This window comes from Peromyscus eremicus, chromosome 23 (assembly GCF_949786415.1).
Source record: "Peromyscus eremicus chromosome 23, PerEre_H2_v1, whole genome shotgun sequence".
Classification (NCBI taxonomy): domain Eukaryota; kingdom Metazoa; phylum Chordata; class Mammalia; order Rodentia; family Cricetidae; genus Peromyscus; species Peromyscus eremicus.
The window spans coordinates 6,544,959-6,562,473 of record NC_081438.1 but is presented as its reverse complement, the minus strand read 5'-3'; the positions used below and the strand labels follow the sequence as shown (position 1 = coordinate 6,562,473).

At 47.2% G+C, this 17,515-nt stretch overlaps 1 protein-coding gene across 1 annotated transcript in view; it reads left to right on the top strand.

Moving 5' to 3' along the window:
- Window positions 1-17,243, top strand: part of Srrm4 (serine/arginine repetitive matrix 4) — a 152,581-nt gene extending 135,338 nt beyond the window's left edge. Inside the window, exons 9-13 of the mRNA XM_059249239.1 lie at window positions 6,794-7,098; window positions 11,580-11,783; window positions 14,423-14,533; window positions 15,164-15,292; window positions 16,958-17,243. Of these exons, the coding sequence (XP_059105222.1) occupies window positions 6,794-7,098; window positions 11,580-11,783; window positions 14,423-14,533; window positions 15,164-15,292; window positions 16,958-17,243 (1,035 nt within the window). The remainder of the gene's footprint in view (window positions 1-6,793; window positions 7,099-11,579; window positions 11,784-14,422; window positions 14,534-15,163; window positions 15,293-16,957) is intronic.
- The last annotated feature ends 272 nt before the right edge of the window (window positions 17,244-17,515 follow it).

The window sequence follows — 17,515 nt, the reverse complement described above, 5'->3', positions numbered from 1 at the left end:
TGGCCATGAATTCATGAAAAGCAATTGGTCCTAATAATGATAACCAATACGGGCTGTGGAGACGGCTCGGTTGATAAGGTGCCTATTGCACAGCATGGGATCCTGAGTTCGATAGCCAGTACCCACATTCGAAGCTGGGCGCTATGGTTGTAAGTCCCTCCAGGCATGGCATGGCCAGGTGAGGACCTCCAACCACAAGGTTCCACCCACAGACTACTCTAACTGCCCTACTCTACAGAGTGGGGTATCTAGCCTCCCACCCTACAGAGTAAAAGGCCCAAGCTCAGGACTCAATACTCCACCAATCCCTGGGCTCGCCCCAAGCTCTGGACTTGAAATCTCACCAATCCCCACCCTGGAAAACTCTGCCCCCACCTCCATCCCCGCCCCCAGAAATCCTATATAAACCCCGCCTACTGCTCAGTTGTCTCCTGCTTCTCGGTAGAGCAGAGGCAGCCACCCTCTTGGGTGCTTCCTTCCCAATAAATCTCTTGTGTGAGGTTTGTTGGGCCACCCGTGTGACTTGGTGTTATTCCTTGGCTGTAACGCTTGCAATGATCCCTGCCTGTAAGCCCAGCACTGAGAAAGCAGCAGCAAGCAGATCCTTGAGGCTCGCTGGTCGGTCGGTGTCACTGAACTGGTGAGCTGCAGGTTCGGGGAGAGACCCCGCCTCACAAACCGAGGTGGGAGAGTGATTGAGGAAGACTCCCACTCTGAGTTCTACAAGCATGCACATATCCACAAGTAGTAGCTTAATAAATGAATAGCTGGGGTTACCTTGTATGGCCCAGAAGGGAAACATTTGTCACTGTGGAGTCTGATTGTGGCTTAAGGGCTCTGGTCTCCTGGTTCCTTTTATTGATAACAGTCTAACAAGGATTTTCAGGGTTGAGATGGGAAAGAAGTGTGATGCATTTCATAGCTCTAAAAGGGAGAAATAAAACAGACTGGGGTACTGTATTTGTGTTGCTGCTGGAGGGATCAGGGTAGCATGGGAGTTTTAGAGCAGAAGGTCTCAAATATCTCAAGGGCCCCATAGCTAGTAGGCATGAATAGTAGGAACCCCTGTGGGCCCAGCAATGAGCATTTCCAGGGAATATGGGCCCAGATCTAATTGTCTAATAAAAACCAGAAGTGGGGTTGTGGTGTGAACCCTTACTGCTCAGCACATGTTGGAAGTTCATTCGCATTTATTTTCAAACACACTAAATGAGCTAAAGAAAGCCTAACTGTGACACAGTGCACATGGCTTAACCCTTCTCCAGGATCAGCTTGATATATTGAAGCAAACACTTTACGCATATCCCTCATCCTCCCTAATTCAGGGCACAGAGCTGACTGTGCCAGCTTCCAGATGGTATCCCCTGGTCGCCAAGGTCCACTTTGCCTGCCTATGTGGCAGTCTGAACACAAAAGGGAATTGGCATCCATTAGGGCCAGTCTTTCTCAGTACTGACAGTATTGAAAGACTAGTGCATAAGTCCCCAGCCCCCTCCCTCTTGGGTTGATGTTATGTTTGGGGTACACATTCTACACAGATTCCCAAAGTCCTCCTTGGAGTTAAGCTCCACTGCCCTTTTTGGCCTTTTATAGGCTCCTCTTAAGGGACTCTTATTCTCTCTCCTCTACAAGGACTTCATCTCTCAAAATTAGCCATTAGCCCTCAAATTCTTGTCTCAATTTCTGGGGATTCAGGTTAGATATGACCGGCTTACTTGGTCATTGGCCAACTCTTCGGCTCAGTTTTCTTGCCATTCACCAAAGATCATCTTTGTTGAGGACAGAATTAAGGTTGAGATGGAGGAAGAACCAAAGAGGAGAACCCTAGTATGAGGATTCTGGGGATCCTGGGCATCATGGAGCCATTATTACTGGATGGTGATGGGTCTGTGATAACTTCTGCTTGTGAGGGACTTGGGGGCCATTGTACAGCCAGTTATACATGATCTGAGAGTCACTGCACACAAAGATATCCCTACCAGGTGAAGAGCTCTTTCTTCAAGGACGGATTTTGAGAGGGCTCTTAGCTCAACTCTGTGTCAACAAGGAACAAATGGGAGCCATCCAGTCATGATGATGTTGAGCAGGGACAGCTTGTGTCTTGTGTGCTATGGGGGAATATCTGTTATGAAAGAGATGTTCCAAGATGAGAGAACAGAGGCAAGAAGTCAGATGCGTCCACTGTCATCTGTCACAGCATTCAGTCTTCTGATTCCACCTGCACGATCCCCCAGGACCCATTCTGCCTCTGGCTGCTCCACTGTGACTTCACCCCCCTCTTCTTCTAGAGTGAACTGAACCTCTGAAGAAGGTGGAGTCTGAGGCTAGGAGACTATCAAAGGACATATACCTCCAATGACGGGTTTATTAAACTATTCCTCCCACCATTGTGAACAGAGTCCATCAAGACTTATAAGTGCAAAACCAAACAGTGTTCATAGGAACAAAGAGTTGAAACATCCCCAAATGAGTTCTTTCTGTCTGCCACAACACCCTTTAAATGGGGAAAATAAAGTGGGGCTTGTGCTAAATGGGGGCATTAGGTGATGCTGGCCACGTCATATGAAGCAAGTGAGAGGTGAAACCCCACTGAGCCTCCACTGACCAAGCCCTCAATTCTCATGTCTACTGAGCTGCTCCATAGACCGGTGTAGACGTTTCTGATTTGTCTGGCTCTAAGAGATGACTTTAAAAAGAAAGTCCTTAGCCTGAGGGACTTCGCCAGAATTGAAGCTAACAGTCCTTCGTATACAAATTGCCAGGCTCAGGTTCCTCTTTCAACCTGACCTTTTAAAGTGGCAGAGTAACCAAAAGAAAGCCAGGTGGCCCATCATAGCTTGCCTCATTCAGAAGGCTCTGTGGGTCTCAAAATCCTCCCCTGAGATCGGGAGTACATCTGGTGGGAATGTGCAGGCAGAGCCACTGGGTGCTTCTCCTGCTGCCCTTGGTCAGGGATCTCCTTCCTCAGGAGAGAAACCAAGGGGGAACCCCTCTTCCTGCCATAGTCCAGACTTTAATCCTTGGCCTTAAGTTGGCTTCAAGACCTCGGGACTTTTATGGAGCTGTTTTTATTATGATCTAAATAAGTCCTTTCTTTAAAAAAAAGAAGTTTTTTTCTCTAAAGCTGGCCACCATCTGAGCAGACTCCACCATTGTCTGGTCAAAGACTGAGTCCCTGCAGCTGTCAAGGGACCATGGAAGAGCTTGGGTTATTAAACAACATTTGCTGAGCATCTACCCTGAGGCAGGCACTAGAGGGTTTCGGTGTATAACACTGCATCAGCCATGGCCCCAGCCCTCAACAAGTGGGTGAAGAGACAAATAAGTTACCACTCCTACTGAGTAACAAGGCATTTAATCTGGAGCAAGTAGTTGACTGAAAGATGGAATTCTTAATTACAGAGTGTTGTCTGGGTGATCAGAGAAGGTGATAGGTGAGGGAGAAAGGAAGAGTATTATTTTCCAGATGAAACAGGATGTGTAAATGACCTGGAGATGGGAATGTGGTGTGTCTTAGCAAAACCAAGAACACGTGCTGGTCAACCCGGACTGTGGAAGACAACTTGGGAAAGCATGGAAGAGTAGTGTGTGAGGTTCTCGGGGTTGGTTTAGGAAGTAGGTGGGGCAGGTTTGTAAAGTACACTGTAATTTTAGGTGGGGCAGGTTTGTAAAGTACACTGTAATTTATGTCAGTGAGCTTAGATTGACCAAAGGAGTGGGACTTTTAAACAAGGAGGAGAGGCTGGTAGGTTTGTGTGCCCTGGCACTCTCGCCCAGTGAGAGCTTCCCAGCAGGACTTAATCTCTATTTTCTGGTGGTGAAAAGCATCATCCAATGCAGTGCCGTTGGGTCAAACACACAAGCCATACGTGTCTAAGTTACAGCCAGGTGGAGACACTCTGCAAACATCCCTGTGGGCTCAGATTGTGGGGCAGAGTGTTTGCAGAAGGCAAGGTCCCCCTTCTGTATGTACCATCCTAGAAACATCATACTTGAAGTCTTTGCTCATGGGGATCCATGACACATCAGGAAAACAAATGTTTTTAACTTTGTAGTCAATACCAGGAGAAAGTACTTGGAAGAAGAAAAACCCAGTCTAGATGCCCCAGGGAGCAAGCTACAAGATATCACATTAAACTCCTAGGTACCTGCCCTTGAACTCTGCCAGCCTGTCCCCTCTTAAGATTGGCTTACTTTCTGACATACTGGCCACTTCACCATTCACTCCGGGTCAAAAATCCCTTGATCCTTTCCCTGGACTAAACCCTAGTCTGAAAGCTCAGAGCTAGCTTCCCATCATGGTGGTTTCTCATTCCTAACAGAGATGGTAAAGGAGATGTTCGTGGGACCATTGGGCATCAGAGGTGGGAGAGAAATGTCGTCCAGTTTAGAAGGAGCTGAATGGGAACAGAGTCTGTATATTATACAAAAATGGGTCTCTAGAAAATTCTACCTGGCCACCTTATTTTAAGGTGCCACCTTCAAGGCGAAGGTAGCCAGGTAATCATGATGCGTTCAAAGCAGAAGCTGCACTAGACGGGATTTGCTAAGGCTAGGCCCTTAGCTTGCCCATGTGCAAAGCCTCCTGGGAGAAACCAGAAAGAAAGCCCTGCCTCTTAGCCCCAGGATGTGGCATTCCAAGCTGTCAGGGATCTCTCTGTGATTCTCAGTTCCAAGTGTCCACATCTCTCCCTCAAGGCAGAAGTGGTCTCTTTAAAAAAGCTCAGGTGCCCCCTCTCTAGCAAGTCTTCAAAGCAGGGGGGTAAATTTGGGGGAAAGTAGATTTTGTTTTTATTTTTAACGAGAAAGCCTTTTCTAGTATGTGTAAGGCCCAGGGCCAGACTATATGACTTAGCCAAGAGAGCTACTCATAGTAAAAAACCCCAATAAAGTATGTCCCCTCTTGAGAGGCTGAAGTAAACATGTCTTCGAGGTGATATGACAGTTACCTTTGAATTCAGAATCCCGGGCCCTTCCCAGCACTAGAACACAGCATGGCAGTGAGCGAGAACCTGCCCCAAGGTCTCAGGCTTCCCTCCTCTGTCATCAATGTGTCACCCACAGTGTCAGGGGACCCATACATAGGCACCTCAACATGATCATGCAGTTTCTGTCCAGATGGCCCACTTGAGACATAGTTTGCTTATGGAAAAACAGATCTTCAGAAGGAGGCTCAGGAATCATTTCAATAGAGAATTCTGGGAACCCAAGCACCCCAGAGTGAGTGGTCTAGAGGTGTGGTTTCCAGGGAGCGACCTCTTCATCACACAGATTTCTCCTCCCCATAGAGATGTATTGCTAGAAAAAGTCCAGGGCAAGGATCTCTCTTGCCCACAGCTAAACATGGTACAGGAGCCGGAAAAAAATTCACTGTGATTTCTCAGCCACAGCCTGACCTGAATGTTGAAGAAAAACATTCTCAGCATAGAATTCCCTTCCCAAGTGATAACTCTCCACAGCCCCCAAAATCCCTCAGTCTTCCTAGGCCAGTCCCCAAACTGAGGCATCTCTTCACCACTTAATGTCCAAGGTCCTTCTAAATCTCCCAGTTGCAATCACATGCTCCCTCCCCAGTGTCCCCTGGAAGTACTAGAGGCTAGGGCTAGGGCTAGGGCTCTACAGTACCGTCCATAGCTCCAGGTACCAAGGTAGTGAAGGTTTCTGCAATTCAACCTGGGCAGGAAGCTACCGGCCAGGTGGATGCAGTTAGGTCTCCCTGAGTGAGAGATCCGCTCACTCAAAAGCATCGAGCGCCCCAAAGCCAAAAAGGTTCAGGGCGAAGGTTAAGGTTGTGTAGGAAGGTGTGTGTTTTTTCTTGTCATTTACGACTCTGATGATGGACTCACCTTGCCCGCTCTTCCCTTTCTCTTACACCTTTCCTACTAAAGGAGGAGTCCTTGCTTGGTAAGTGACGTAATCCGCAAAGACACCAGAGACTTTGTTAGAAGCCACTCAGGGTGCTTAGCTACCTCCTCCGAGAGAGAAGGACGCGCACAAATGCCTGTAGAGACTCGTTTTGTTTTGGTTTGGTTTTTTCGGTTTTGTTTTCAGCCAGACTATTTGACTTTACATTTATTTTGCCCCGCCCCGCCCCCTCTCTTGACTCCTTTAGTTAGAAACTGCTCAAACGTCCGTTTGCGACCTTGACTATTTTTTTTTTTAAGAAAGAAAAAAGAAAAGAAAGAAACCAGTTCTCATCTTTGTTCCTTTGACCCACGTGACATTTGTTCAGGGTTTTATTCAGGCAACTTTTTCTTTAACAAAAAACAAAACAAAAAAAAAAAAGAGTTAGTTGAGGATTTGGGTTGAAATTTCAAATTTGCCTTTATCTCCTTTTGTGTTTTTAATTTCCAAGATCTAATTTTTGAGGCCTGTAGCCCCCTTTTCTTTTTTATTCCCCTCCCCCATTCCTTTATTTTTATTATTGTTTGAAGTTAAGGGTGTCTACAGCCCTTCTATTGATTTGTTTCCTTTGTTTGAGTTTATTAGAGATTACATTTTGTATCATTTCCTTTTACTTTTGTTTGATCTGAGTCGCATGCCTTTTCCCTGCATGATTCCTAAAATCTTCCAGTTACTCTAGCAGGGGGTAAAAAAATATATATATATATATCTAGAGGTCTCCTAGTTCTGTGGAATTCTTTCAGGAATTTGTGCTTTTGTTTTTGGGCGTCTCTTCTCTCCCCTTTCTCTCTTTGCTTTCGTTACAGTGACTCATGATGGTTAACATTCTTGGTTACTTAACACACAGCCCCGGAGCTCAGCAGTGTCCGACGGGTCTTTTTGCTTTCAGATCTCTGGGTCGGGGTCTGCGGCTGACCTCTTTAGCAAATCAGCCAGCCCGCTCACCGCCTCCCGAGGGCGCTCGCAGGAGTACGACTCAGGCAATGACACGTCCTCGCCGCCCTCCACACAAACCAGCTCAGCCAGGTCCCGGGGCCAGGAGAAGGGGAGCCCCGGTGGGGGTCTGAGCAAGAGTCGGGACCTCAACTGTGGCAACACTTCCGATTCAGGGAACTCCTTCACCACCTCCTCCCCGCAGAACAAGGGGGCTGTTTTGGAGAACGTCTCTCCTACCTGCAGAAGCAGTGAGTCAAGGTCAGTGCATTTGAGGGTACGAGGATCCCCACTTTAGCATGACTTTCTTTTTTGTTTTTTGGTTGTTTTTGTTTTGTTTTGTTTTTGTTTTTTCGAGACAGGGTTTCTCTGTGTAGCTTTGGAGCCTGTCCTGGAACTTGCTCTGTAGACCAAGCTGGCCTGGAACTCACAGAGATCCACCTGCCTCTGCCTCCCGAGTGCTGGGATTAAAGGCGTGCGCCACCACTGAAAGTGCTGGTGTCACTTTCTTATAGTGTCATCACAGTGCCCTGCCCTTCCCAGGCATCTTTACTAGAAAAAGAAAGGACCTTCTATTCAAATTAGCTTGATTTAAATATATATATATCCAGACACTAGCTTCAGGTACAGCTGGACCCAGGAGTTCAAAAGGTGCTACTACTGCATCTTTCTCTTTTGAATTCTACCTCTCAGCTCTGCTCCCACACTCCGTTGGCTTTATTCTCAAGCAGACCCGCCCAGAGCTTTGCAGATAGGCTCAGCACCTGTGTCTCCAACCAGCCAGCAGAAGAATGCCTCCACCCCGCCCCCACAAAACTCTTAGCAAAAATACCAAAACAGGTACTTATTGGCTCTGCTTGGCCCAGCTTGGGTCATGTGTCCCCTCAGACCAGTCTCTCTGGCCCATCAGGTGCTGAGTTACAGGCTAGAGCCAGATGTTTCTGCAGGAAAAGCCAGAGTGTTGATATCAGGAGGGAGGGAGGGATGGAGGGCAGGGAGACAAAAATAGATGCCAGTTTGCCGAGAGTCTCGGGGAAAGTCCAACATGAACTTCATTTAAGTCGCTGTCTGTGAAAAACGTACCATAGTAGTGACCAAAATCAATTGAAAACATATTCACATCAAAAAAATCTGCTTGTATATGGTTATAGGAGTTTTAGTCATACTTTCTAGAACTTGGAGGCAACCAAGTCTTTTAGGTGAATAAACTGTGGTATATCCAGACTCTAGAATATAATAACAGTATAATAATAATAATAATAATAATAATAATAATAATAATAATGTGCTATCAATTTATACAAAAGACACACACACACACACAGTTCCAACTACATGAAAGTATAGCACATGATACACCATTCATGATGGGTAAATGTCCAGTGATTCGTCAAAAGTCATAAGATATGTAACAGCAAGAGTAAGCCTGACAGCAACTATGGGCTTTGAGTGATGGTATGAGGTGTTAGCTCCTCATTTCTAACACATGGACCACTTTGGTGAGGGACGTTGTTTGTGGGAGATGAAGTCCTGGAGGCCAGGAGGCCCGTGCTTTGTGCTCAGTTGTGCCCTGAAATTAAAAGTGCTCTAAAATAAAACTTCTTCATGAAGAACACATAGCTACCACTGTAAAGTTGAGGAATGGGTCCTTTCATTTGGTGCTATGCTGGCTGTGTGTATTTTTCCTTCTGAAAATACAGCTACTCATTTGTTTACAAGCCAATGACAATTCCATCGTCTCATCACCAACTGCTCTGTCACTCAAGCAGTCACAGCAAACAGCAGCTGGGGAGATGGCTCAGGGTTAAAATGCTTGCCAAGCAAGCAGTGTAAATGTCAGGTGGGCGTGATGGCCTGCCTGTAATTCTACCCTCCGGAGGCAGAGACAAGGGATCCCCGGAACAAGCAGGCTAGTGAGACTAGGCTTATCAGTAAGCTCTGGATTTAACTGAGAGACCCTGCCTCAAAGAAGAAAGAGGAGAGTGATGGAGGCAGCTTTCTGGCATCGGCTTGCATTTCCCCCAAAACATAAACCCACATCCGTACGCACATGCACACAGAATACACGCATGTACATACACGTGAAAAGAATCTGAAAATACATAAATCGTGTCATAATGCTGACCGCTAGATGTACACTCTTGCAAGAGTTGTTGTTAAATTTCACTGGCCACTTAGCCTGCACCATCTATTCAGTTACATCCCTCAACTTCTTATCAGACACACCCTCATGGCAGCACTCAGCTTGATGCTAGGGAGTGAGAAAATGATAGGGCCCCACTTCCTGAGTTTATAACTCACTAGGTACATGGGTGGGGAAAGTTGGCTAGCACACTCTACCCAGAGAAACACTGGGGCTTTCCTCCTGCTAGGGATTCAAGTCCACCTTTGTTCTACGTGGCCAAGATTTCCAAATGATGGCCACACCCCTCTCAAACATGGAAGCAGTGACAGTTTCTTCAAGGACAGAGCACCCCTTATCTCTAACACAAGACCCAGCCAGGCTTCAGTGCTGGACAAACAGCTTGGGTCTGCATGTAGCCCGGCCTCTGGTTTGCCCGCTCTGGGACATCCCTGTCCTCAGCTCCTGCCCACGCTTGGTGGGAGGCCGAGTTGGGTCAGTGCAAATGTCAACCTCTCCAAGAGCAGACAGTGAAGTTCCCACATGGGAGAAGAAGGCAGCCATGTATCTACTGACACACTAAAGTGCTGTGATTTCGGAGGATAGAGAGAGAAGGAGCAATAATAATGATGGTGATGAAAAAGTATTAGTATTAATTAATTAAAAAGCCATTAGTATCTATTGATCCAGATAACATAATAGACACTGGGAAAAATGCTTCCCACATATAGCTTTCCTGAGCTCCTATTGGTGTCTTTTTGCAACAGGCACTATTATAACCTTTTTGTCAACTGATAGGAAACTGAGGCACAGACTCAGACAAAATCAGTTAAGAAGCAGCAATAGCAGCATTTCAATTCAGACCTGTCTCTAAAACTAGACCCCAAGTCCAAGAGATATATAGCTGTTACTTGCTTCATTTGATATACATAGACAGCCAAATTAAATAATTTAGAACCAGCCTTTCACTTTGGAATGTAAATGATGGTGAAATCATGAGTATTTATGTCCTGCCAGCTATGGACAAAGGGCTCAATAAATATGAGCTAAGTGAAGAGATATGAGCTGAAAGTCAAGGGCACCCCAGACGCAGAGGGTAAGGAATTGGAGAGGTGACAGGGATGAGTGTGTGCAGCTAGACAGATCCAAGTTTGGAACTCTGAGTGACCTTGAGCAAGTCACTACTCCTTCTGAGCCTCCTCCTTAATTTGGTCATAACCGTAGGACCAGATATATAATGTTATTGAGAAGATTAAATGAAATGATGCTTGTGAAGAGCCCAAGACACAGACTGGATGACCTAAGATGACATATGACAAGCACGTGTGGAGGATATAAAGTCCAGGGGGACATACACACCCCATCAGCTCAATATCCAGGGCAGAAGATACATGGAATCCTAAGACCAAATGAGTCATGTAGGCATGGGAGGAAGGCCAAGCAGAAGGGGCCATGGCAACACACAGGAGACCGTCAACCCAGAATGGGAATAGAGAGACTGTCCTAAGAGGCTCTTCAAAGAAGATGGGGTCAAGTCAAGGCAGAGCCACGTGTAGAGGAAGTTGCCAACATGTTCTGCGGTCTAGAGACAAAGGACAGAATAGGACATTTTGTTTGGGGAGAACAGCCTGTTAGGAACAAGAGCCAAGACTGTAGAGGTAAGCCGAAGCCAAATCATCATGAATCTTTCAAGATTTATGGTCGTTTTCAAACTATATTAATGTGATTTGAAGTTGACTCTTGGCCTAATCAAATGAACATGTCTTTATGAGGACCCAGAAGGAGTTCAGAATGGCCCTAGACAAGAGAGACTATAAAGCAAAGACTCCCCATACCCTCTGTCTGATTGTGAACAAACCTCCATCCACCGGTTTTGGGGGTCTCTCAATCTCTCCATCTGCAAAGTGGGCCACATCAAAGTTGCCCAAGCACGGGTCACCTTCTTGATTCTTTTAAACTACATTCACACTGGTTTGTTTATTGTGATCACATCACTATTTCTGTATGGAAATGTATATCCCTTTCTGAAACATAATAAATAGAAAGCACCTGTGGTAATCGGAGGAAGCCAGTGTATCTAACTCTGGTCAGTTACAGTTCCCTGCTCAAGGCTCTGACCCCAAGGCCTGCTCCTTTATCTTTGGGAGATTACAAAGTGTTAGAGAGGTGTTAAAAACTCACAAGCACCCAGCCAGGGCTTTCTCATTCATGCAATCAGAAGGACTGGGCAAGGACAAGAAAGAGGGAGGGAGGAATCTCTCACCACATGATTTGATGTAATTTAGCCTTGTGCCCACAAGGGCCTCCTGGAATGCTCTCAAGTGGCCCCCTGGTGTGGTATGTACCTCCTACCTGGGGGATGCTGAATTGGATTAAATATCATTCTACTTGGGAGGTCTTTTCTATATCTGCCTTTCTAAATTCGGTCACCTGGCAGTTCTTCCCAGAAAGGGGGGAGGTGGAAAGAAGAACTGGGGATATTCTATCCTAGAGCTGGAGAGATGGCTCAGTGGTTAAGAAGGTATTCTATCCTAGTCAAAGGTGATAGAGGGAATACCAGGTCAAGGTGCCCCCAGAGCAAGGGCAGCTGGATAATGACAGATGTTTCTCCCTCCTGCAGAGGATTTCAGTCTCCATGTCTACAGTGTGCTGAGGTGAAGAAGTCTAGTTTGGTCCCATCCACAGCCCGGAGCTCCCCCATCAAAGAGTGCTCCCGTAGCTCCTCCTACACCAGCACTCGATCCTCCAGTCCCTCTTCCCGGTCCCCAAACCACAGAGCCTCCCCCAGGTACACCCGGAGCCGGTCCACTTCCTCCGAAAAAAGGTGAGTACATCTGACGCTTGATCTGTCAAGTCAAGCTTGACTTTGAATATCTCCTCCAGCCATTGCTACTGATAACCTTGGGAAAGGCAATCAACATCTCTGAGCTCCCATTTCCTTGTGTGAAAAACAAAAATATTAAGAATGCACGGCTCAGTGGCCCAATGGCTCCTGCCTAAGGCAAAAGCTCTTAGAACATGACGAGCATTCATTGCTACTGTTTCTGTTGGCGTAAGGATGAGGTGAGTGTCAATTAACTTCTGCATAAAAAAAGTAACCAACATCATCTTTTATATGAAATGTATTCACTTAATCCCAGTAATTGTGTAGATTAGCGATTTATGCTGGGCTCAACAGGCTGGTTCTGTCCTCAGCCCCCTCGTGTGTTTTTGACCGGATGGTGAGTTGGCTCGGGGCTGGGAATTGAAAGTCATCCAATGATTAGTTGTCTCTGCTCTGTGTTGTCTCTCATCAACCAGCAGACCTATCTGCTTGTACACATGGTAATGACAAGGGGGGGGGAGAGAGAGAGAGAGAGAGAGAGAGAGAGAGAGAGAGAGAGAGAGAGAGAGAGAGAGAGAGAGAGAGAGAGAGAACAGTAATGTGTAAGGCTTCCTTACCTCTCACCTTGAAGTATCATTCCATCCCTCCTGCTGTTCTATTAGGCCATAGTAAGTCACAAGACCCATCCAGAAGAGTCTCCCTTAATGAGAGGAGTTACAGAGTAACATTTCAGGGATTGTGCAAGATAGAGAGAGAAGAATTGCAGCTGTTTTTGTATTCTATCCCCCAATTTCAACAGCCATTGGTATTGCTTGGCTACTTTGTATCGAATAGCTCTGACTTTGAACATTCAGACAGGAGATCTCAGGAAACGGAAGAGCCCATCTAATCCAACCCTCAGGGCCTCCTTGAGCCTAGCTTCCTTCTTCAAACAAAAATTTTTCAAATTTCAATTTTTTTGAGATTTCAAATGAAAATTTCAAAAAAAAAAAAAAAAAAAAACCCCAGCAAGCTGGTTGTTCCTCTTCCACAACCATATAATCAACATTCAACATTCAGTTGCTTCCTTGGTTGGTAGTTTCAAAACCAGCACTTGCCTTTTTTTCTATAAGATTTCTCAATGCAAATGCAAAGGACAATTTGGCCGGGCACTTTCCCAGGGGCACAATTGCAATAGGAATGAGCTCTTCCTTCCCCCTCATGTTCTCTAGGTGCTGTAAAGAGGGGGGAGGGGAAGCGTGGGCAACAGGACTCTTAATTCAGGTGCATCACCGAGAGTTGCCCTTCCCCTATTGCCCATGGGAGATAGGGTCCAGGATCCCCAATGGATGCCTGCAGCCAAACTCTTGGCTAAGTACCAAACCCTATCATGACATGGCCCATCTCCCTTTTTAACTAAGCACCTGTCATACATGACAATGGAAATATTTTCAGTGTGAGGTGTTGTAGCAAAATTAACATGAGCTCTGCTTCTCCTGTTTCCTGGAGATCTCTATTCTTGCCACATATCTTAGTACACTCAGCCTCTGGTCTTTCTTTCTTTCTTTCTTTCTTTCTTTCTTTCTTTCTTTCTTTTCTTCCTTCCTTCCTTTCTTTCTTATTGGATGGACAATGCTTATGCTCTCACTTAGTGGAAGCACGTCACTACTCCTTTCTGACATGTTTGAGTTACTAGTATCACTACTCTCGTACTTGTGAGTCATTTTTAAGTAAATAGCGATTGCTTGCACACGAGCACTACAATCCTGCAATGGTAGATCTACAATCCTGCGATGGTAGATCTGATCACACAAATGCTACCTACTAACCGGCAAGTAGCATAGACAGCATGGATACTCTGGACAAAGAAATAACCCACTTCCTAGTAGGTGCTACTTAGAATGGTTTGAAATGTAAAACTTATGAATTATTTGTTTATAGAATTTTCCACTTCTTAATTTTTTTTTCAATCCATTCATGAAGCCATAGAAAAGCAAAACCATTGGTAAGCACGTGGGGGCCGGGGAGGGACTCCTATAATCTGCAGAAGTCAAAAACACTTTGTAGCCAGACTCTCTTGGATTCATATGTCCACTAGCTGTGTGACCCTGATCAAATTATATCACCTCTCTGTGTCTTTGTTTCTCCGTCTGTAATATGAAATTAATAACAGTTCCTAACCCTGGGATGTGTTGAGGATTAAGTGAGACACGTGCATTTTCAGTTCAACGCCTGGCACACAATCAAATGTATAATAGTCATAGTTAACGTTTCCAGTATACTGGCTAATTGGCACTTAGTGTATATACCAATATGGTAAGTGATTTGCTCTAATTTAGATTTACAGCCAACTTTGTGGGCTGGTCCTCCTTTTCCATTCTGCAGACGAGAAAATAGAAGCCTGGAGTAGTGGAATCAAGGGCCCAAGACCACCCAGATAAAAAGTGGCCGGGACAATAAGCATTCAGGAAGTAACAGGAAGTTGTCAATGTTATTATTAATTACTTGAAAAGGAGAGGATTTCATTCTCTGGTTATGGGTCCTTTAAAAGCCAGTCTTGCTCAAATAAAAAGAGCGCCGCCTGGGGGCCGGGTGCATGGAGCCTCAGCCTTCTACACAACCCTAACACAGGTCTTCAGAGGCTCTTCCCTCTTCCCCAGGTCCTACTCTCGCTCTCCCAGCTATTCCTCCAAGTCTGGCAAGAGGAGCCCGCCTAGCAGAAGCTCTAGGTCTCGTCGTAGTCCCAGCTATTCCCGCTACAGCCCCACCAGGTATCGCCCTTCCCACCCACCCCCAGGATGGGTCCTGCCTCCTGGGCCACACCCCTTTACTCGGATCCTGAATTCTGGCCTTGCCTCTCTGTGCCAATCTCCCAAGCCCTGCCCAATCCCTAGCCCTGGAGAGGTAGGGATGGGAATTCTTGCAACCCTGTTTGTCCAATTAAGAGCGGCAGCCAGGCCCCTATTAATACACCCTTTGACCTACTGTCCTTTTCACACCTGGGGGCTCCGTATCCTTGCTAGCTTGTTGCTTTCTTTTGCCCCTGAGTTCACAACCCCAATTCTCCACCTTACCCTCCTCATCCACCAATCTTTGTGCCTCCCTGCCAAGGGACATGGACACACACACACACATACACACACATACCACCACCACACACCACACACACACAAAGGCTACCAACCGCTCTTGCTCATGCCCAGCTTGCCCCACGGTGCTCACCTAATCAGATTCTTCCCAAAAGTGCATCATATTCCCTGTCTTCTCTGGGGCCCCTGGCAAAGGCCAGTCTCAGTAGGGTGGCAGGGACAGCAAAGTGTCTCACACAGAAATGCCAGCAGAAAAGCCAGCCCAGCCTTAGTTACCTAGCAACCCCCCACCCTGCCGCTGCACCCCTTCAGGGACCCCAAGTATGGTGAGAAGGAATTGCAGTCCCGAGAGCGTGCACGCAGGAGGCGACGGTCCTACTCACCCATGAGGAAGCGCCGGAGAGACTCCCCAAGCCACCTGGAGGCTCGAAGGATAACCAGGTGAGACCCCAAAGCAGGGATCACCTGCTTCCAACCTTCTCCCAACATCCTCCCATACGGACCTCGGGGCTGAGACTTAAGGATTGTGGGGGCTCCAGGATGCCCCTCCCAACCCTTAAAATGATGGTTTTTGATTCAAAGTCTGCCCTAGTATGGAATTTTATCAGGATCTCAATCTGCTAGGCTGTCATGGGGAAGGAACTCGGAAAGAATGTGGACTAAGCTTGCCCTGGGACTCAGGGAAAGACAGTGGGCCAGTCTGAGGAGTAGTGTGTAGCCTAGGAGGTGTCTTGAAGGCTGGGGACCCAGCTGGTGCTAAGAGGAGAGGGTTAGAAAGGAGGGGTAGGGAACTGGCTAGAGAATGGGACCCCAGACCACCACAGGGGCATGGGCCTGTTGGTGAAGCCCCAACTCAATGGAGGTAGTCCTTTACCCTACCATATCTAAATGCCAGGTTACAATTAAACTATTCATGATTATACCTCAAACCAAGTTCAGACAGCACAAGTAATATGGCTGGGATTTCCAAGGACTTAAATGGAGCTGTGGTGAGTGAAGGAAACATCGTCAGACGTTGAGTTAAGACCTGTTTTCCCAGGGAACCTAGAGTCCTTTCCCCTCCTCCGGGCTGTTTTCTCACCCACAAAACGTGGCATAACTCCCAGGAGCGTCACGTGGAAGAGCTGAAAGGGGACAAAAAGATGTAACCCCGCCTTGTAAATTTAAACGCGGGACACGCTGTATTCTATCGTTATTGACTGAATGATGAGAAGAGGTGGAAGACGTGACCTGTGACAGCTAAAGTCTCTGAGGAGAAGAGCTGTCGGGAGAGAAGGCAAAGGCTGTGAGAGAGATTGTATTTCTCAGGCCTTGAAAGCTGGGAGAATGGCTGGATGGCGTCCCCCAAACTAGGTTATCTTTCCAGACACCCCCACTCATCCCAACCACCCACAGGGGAAGGGATCCTGGAAGCCCATTGGATCCATCCTGGAGAGGACCAAGAGGCAGGCAGGACAAGAGCAGGGGGCTCCGGGGTGATGGATGGAGTTGCCTGCTCAAATGGTCCACAGTGCTCTCTTCCCAGCATCCGCGCATCCGTGATTATCTTTGTCACTGGTTACCCATGCTGCTGGTTAGCTGGTCGTGGCTGTATTTCACTTTCTTAAATTCAATATGCCCTTTTTCACAGCCCCCCCCCACAGAAACACCCTGTGTACTTATTTTTTAAGAAGAAATGATACACTACAGTAAATGGAAAAACCAGCCTTTCCCCCCTAGAAATAGAAACTACTAGAAATAGAAGTTTCTAGTTAAAAGTAAAAATAGCAAAATAAAACTTCAGTTAAAGTGTCGATGCAGATATTGTTGCCAGCTGAGAACTCTGAGCCCCAGGCCTGATTTGTTGATTTCTTTCTTTTTTTTTTTTTTTTTAAGTGACATTATCGCTTTTTCAGGATAGAACAGTACTAAACCACGCTTTTTCTTTGATCTCAAAACTATGAGAGGAGAAGAGATGGAGGAATTTGTTGGGGTTTGGAGTTACTGAGGTTTTCTTTTCCTCCCTAAGAGACTGGGGGATGGAAGGACATTGCTTTTCCCTGGGAACAGCCCCGGCGCTCCCTGAGAGCTGAGCCCTCACCTGCTTCCTGTCTCTGGTCCCTACAGTGCCCGCAAACGCCCCATCCCTTACTACCGACCCAGCCCCTCCTCATCCAGCAGCCTCAGCAGCGCCTCCTCCTGGTACAGCAGCAGCAGCAGCCGCTCCGCCAGCCGCAGTTACTCCCGGAGCCGGAGTCCCAGCCGGAGCCGCAGCAGGAGCCAGACCCGGAGCCGGACGCGGACCAGCCGCAGCTCCAGCTCCCGCAGCCTCAGCGTGGGCTCCCGGAGCCGCAGTCGGAGTCGGAGCCTGAGCTACAGCTCGGCAGAAAGCTATGCCAGCACGAGGCGCTAAGCAAGGGCCCTCCCTCGAGCCCCTGCCCACCGGGAAGACCCCTCTGTACTCTGCCAGTCTCCTTTACTACCTGCTCTTCACGCCCGCTCCCTGGTGACAGCTACGGAGGGCTCCTGACTCCTGTCCTCTGTGCTTTCCTGGGAAGGTGGGGCGGGATACAGGGACTTCTATTCCTTTGCCAAGCTGCTAGGAGCCTCTACCAGCACCATCCTGAGGGTCATCTGGGCCGACGGAGAGGGCCACCTGTGGGAAGCTATGATGGATGACTCAAA